This window comes from Geospiza fortis, unplaced genomic scaffold (genome assembly GCF_000277835.1).
Source record: "Geospiza fortis unplaced genomic scaffold, GeoFor_1.0 scaffold791, whole genome shotgun sequence".
Taxonomy (NCBI): Eukaryota; Metazoa; Chordata; class Aves; order Passeriformes; family Thraupidae; genus Geospiza; species Geospiza fortis.
The window spans coordinates 198995-202129 of NW_005054663.1; the positions used below are offsets into that span (position 1 = coordinate 198995).

At 51.2% G+C, this 3135-nt stretch overlaps 1 protein-coding gene across 1 annotated transcript in view; it reads left to right on the forward strand.

Moving 5' to 3' along the window:
- UNC5D (unc-5 netrin receptor D) overlaps positions 1-3135 on the forward strand; it is a gene marked incomplete at its 5' end in the record, with an annotated part of 63169 nt that overhangs the window by 39869 nt on the left and 20165 nt on the right. Inside the window, 2 exons of the mRNA XM_031064992.1 lie at positions 3-176; positions 2614-2991. Of these exons, the coding sequence (XP_030920852.1) occupies positions 3-176; positions 2614-2991 (552 nt within the window). The remainder of the gene's footprint in view (positions 1-2; positions 177-2613; positions 2992-3135) is intronic.

Genomic DNA, 3135 nt, shown 5'->3' on the forward strand with positions numbered 1-3135 from the left:
GGGTGCGGACGTGGCGCTGTACTCGGGGCTGGCGGCGGCGGTGCTGGCGGTGGCCGTGCTGGCGCTGGGGGTGACCCTGTACCGGCGCAGTCAGAGTGAGTACGGCGTGGATGTCATTGATTCCTCTGCACTCACGGGAGGCTTCCAGACTTTTAATTTTAAAACAGTCAGACAAGGTTAGTGCGGCGATTTCCTTTCTTCTCTGCAGAGCTCCCGCTGCTCGGGCTCGCCTGCGTTTGGGGAGGGGGTTTGATGGAGTCAGGGCATCACCAAGGCTCTGCATCGTGTGGCAGATGCCAAACACATCCCCCCTCTCTCCTGAGAGCGAGATAAAGCAGTTTAGCTGCAGTGGTACCCAGTGGAAAACGGCCCTGTTAACTTCTGATCCACTCTGGTGCTGTGGAAGGAGGATGGGATCACACGGGTGCGGGAGCTGGGATGAGTGGGGACAGGCACCTGGAATTGTCCCACAGACACAGGATCCTCCTTGGCCATGCTCCAGATGCTCTAGAAATGCTGCCCAGCATCCAAAATCCCCAGCTCCTCCACTGATTTAGGAAAAGTTCAAATTAAAGCCAAGCAACCAAATCAGAGCAGCTCCCACGGCTCAGGCTCGCCTTCGTTCAGGGAGGGGGTTTGGGGCAGCCAGGGACAGGGACAGGGATCTGGAATTGGCTCTGCTCTGTCCCACAAACCCAGGATCCTCCTCGGCCACGCTCCAGATGCTTTGGAAATGCTGTCCAGCATCCAAAATCCCCATGCCCCTTCCAAAATCCCCAGCTCCTCCACTGATTTAGGAAAACTCAAATTAAAGCCAAGCAACCAAATCAGAGCAAGCTCGGGCAGCACAGCTGGAGTTCCTCCTGTTCTCAGTTACAGAGTTTTCCTTCACTCCAATAAAAGGAATTATTCTTTTCCTGCTAATCCAAGACCCCCAGCTGGAAGTGTTTTGTAACCTGCTGTAACACAGGCACTGAGGGAAATCAATTTGTGTAAAACTGGACCCCTAAAGCTCTAGAAAACACCACCAGTGCCATAAAATATGGACAAAACCTTTGCTAAAAGCAGCGCTCGGGTTTCCAGGAATGTTATTCCCTCAGAACAGGAAGGTGGGGAGGGAGAGGGGATGGAAGCAGGATGTTTATTGATTCTGTGCTGCCGTTCTACCTCAGACCTGCCTGATTGTGGGTGGGTGGGAGCGTGGGCAGGCTGTGAAAGTGTCCCCATGTCTCTGTTCTCTCTTCAGAAAAGGGAAATATGTTGCAGAGTTTGTTTGGGGGGGTTTTGTGGGGTTGTTTTTACAGTTTCTTTATTTCCTGGAGACGTTCCTCACCAAGCATGACTTGCAAGAAATTGGCAAAAGGGCTTGGCAGACAAGGACGTTTGAAGGAAGTTCATTCATCCATTTCTAAATCCAAACCTTTAATTAGGGCTGTGTAAATCTCAATGACTGTCTCAAACAGGAACATTTTCCTTTGAGTCTTGTTTTCAGTCTGGGGAATTGTTTGCTTGGCTTAATGCTTAAAACGTTTCGTTCTGGAGGCTCTGAAAATACCCAACTAAACAACCAAAGAAAAAGACCCCACCACAAAACCAAGCAGCCAGAGGACTCAGGCCCTAAATCCATGCACTCCTCACTTTTTTCAGAGCGTTTTCTGAGGTAAAACACCTCAAAATGAGTAACTGTGATGTCTTTCCCTGTATCACTCCTGTCCCACCTCCCTTTCAGCCCAGTTTCCCTCAGGCATGAAGCTGTGGGTTTGTGTAAAAGGTCTGCAGGAAGATGTTGTCACCCAGTGGGGTTTAATATAAGGAAAGAAAACAACAAGAGAGGCAAAAGGGCAAACACAACAACTGAATCCAAACCAAAGGAGGCTCCTCCTTGGATTGTTCCTGCACTCTGGAGCTGCCTGAGGCGTGGCAAACACCAAGTGTCAGATCTTGGCACCAGCTCTGCTCTCTGACGTGGCCTGGTGTTTTGGAAGGAACAGGGCCAAGGTCTGACACTTCATGTTTGCGAAACCCAACAGGGATTTTGGGCTCTGAGAGCTCGGGGAGGGTCGCAGAGGGGACGGGGGAGGGTTGCTGAGGTGTCCCCTTGTCAGGAAAATTAATCCACAAACACCAGAAGTTTATATCCAAAAAGGAGACAGAGGAGTCCTTTTGCTTTATTCCAATAAAGGGAGAGGCCATGGGGCATTCCCTGGGGTCTCTCAGATTTTTGGAGGATGCAGCCTCCTTTTTTATCCCAATTTCCAGCCACATTTCCCTTCTCTCTTTCCCCATTTCTGAGGTACTTGAGAGGTTCAGACTTCCCAGAACACCTGATCCCACAAGATCCCCTCTAATGTATAACCCTCCCTTTTAGTATTTAATTCTTATGGAATGTAGGGTTTTTTCCCCATTGTTTCTTTCATCTTTCAATGTCCAATTTCATTTATCAGCAAACCTAAAGTTTATTTGTAAAAGCAAATCTCTTTTTCCATTCATCAATCAGTGGAATCCTTCCCATTGTTTCTTTTCTCTCCCAGTGCTGGTTTTATCCACCAGCTTGTTTGGAAAGACAAATCCCCCCGTTCCTCTCACCCTCCATCCCTGCTGCTGTCCCCACAGGTAACTCCCTGCTCCTGAACTCGTCCCTGCAGCCCGAGCTGACAGTCAGCAGAACCTACAGCGGCCCCATCTGCCTGCAGGACCCCCTGGACAAGGAGCTGATGACCGAGTCCTCCCTGTTCAACCCCCTGGCCGACATCAAGGTCAAGGTGCAGAGCTCCTTCATGGTGTCCCTGGGTGTCACCGAGCGGGCCGAGTTCCACGGCAAGGCCCACCCCGGCACCTTCCCCCACGGCAGCCCCAGGCCCTTTGGGACCCTCCAGGCCAGGAACAAGGCCATGTTCATCCAGAACCTGGCCTCCATCTCCAGCACCAGTGAGCTGAGGAGCACGGCCCTGTTCGGGCACCTGGGGGGACGCTTGGTGGTCCCCAACACAGGTGGGTGGCTATTGGAATAATTACCAATATTGTGGATGGGACTTGTGCATGGGACATATGGATGGGAGCTTGTCTGGCCCTTGGTGCTGAACCAAATAGAAACAACTGTGGTGTTTCACCCCACAGACACTTTGGGCTGGCTGG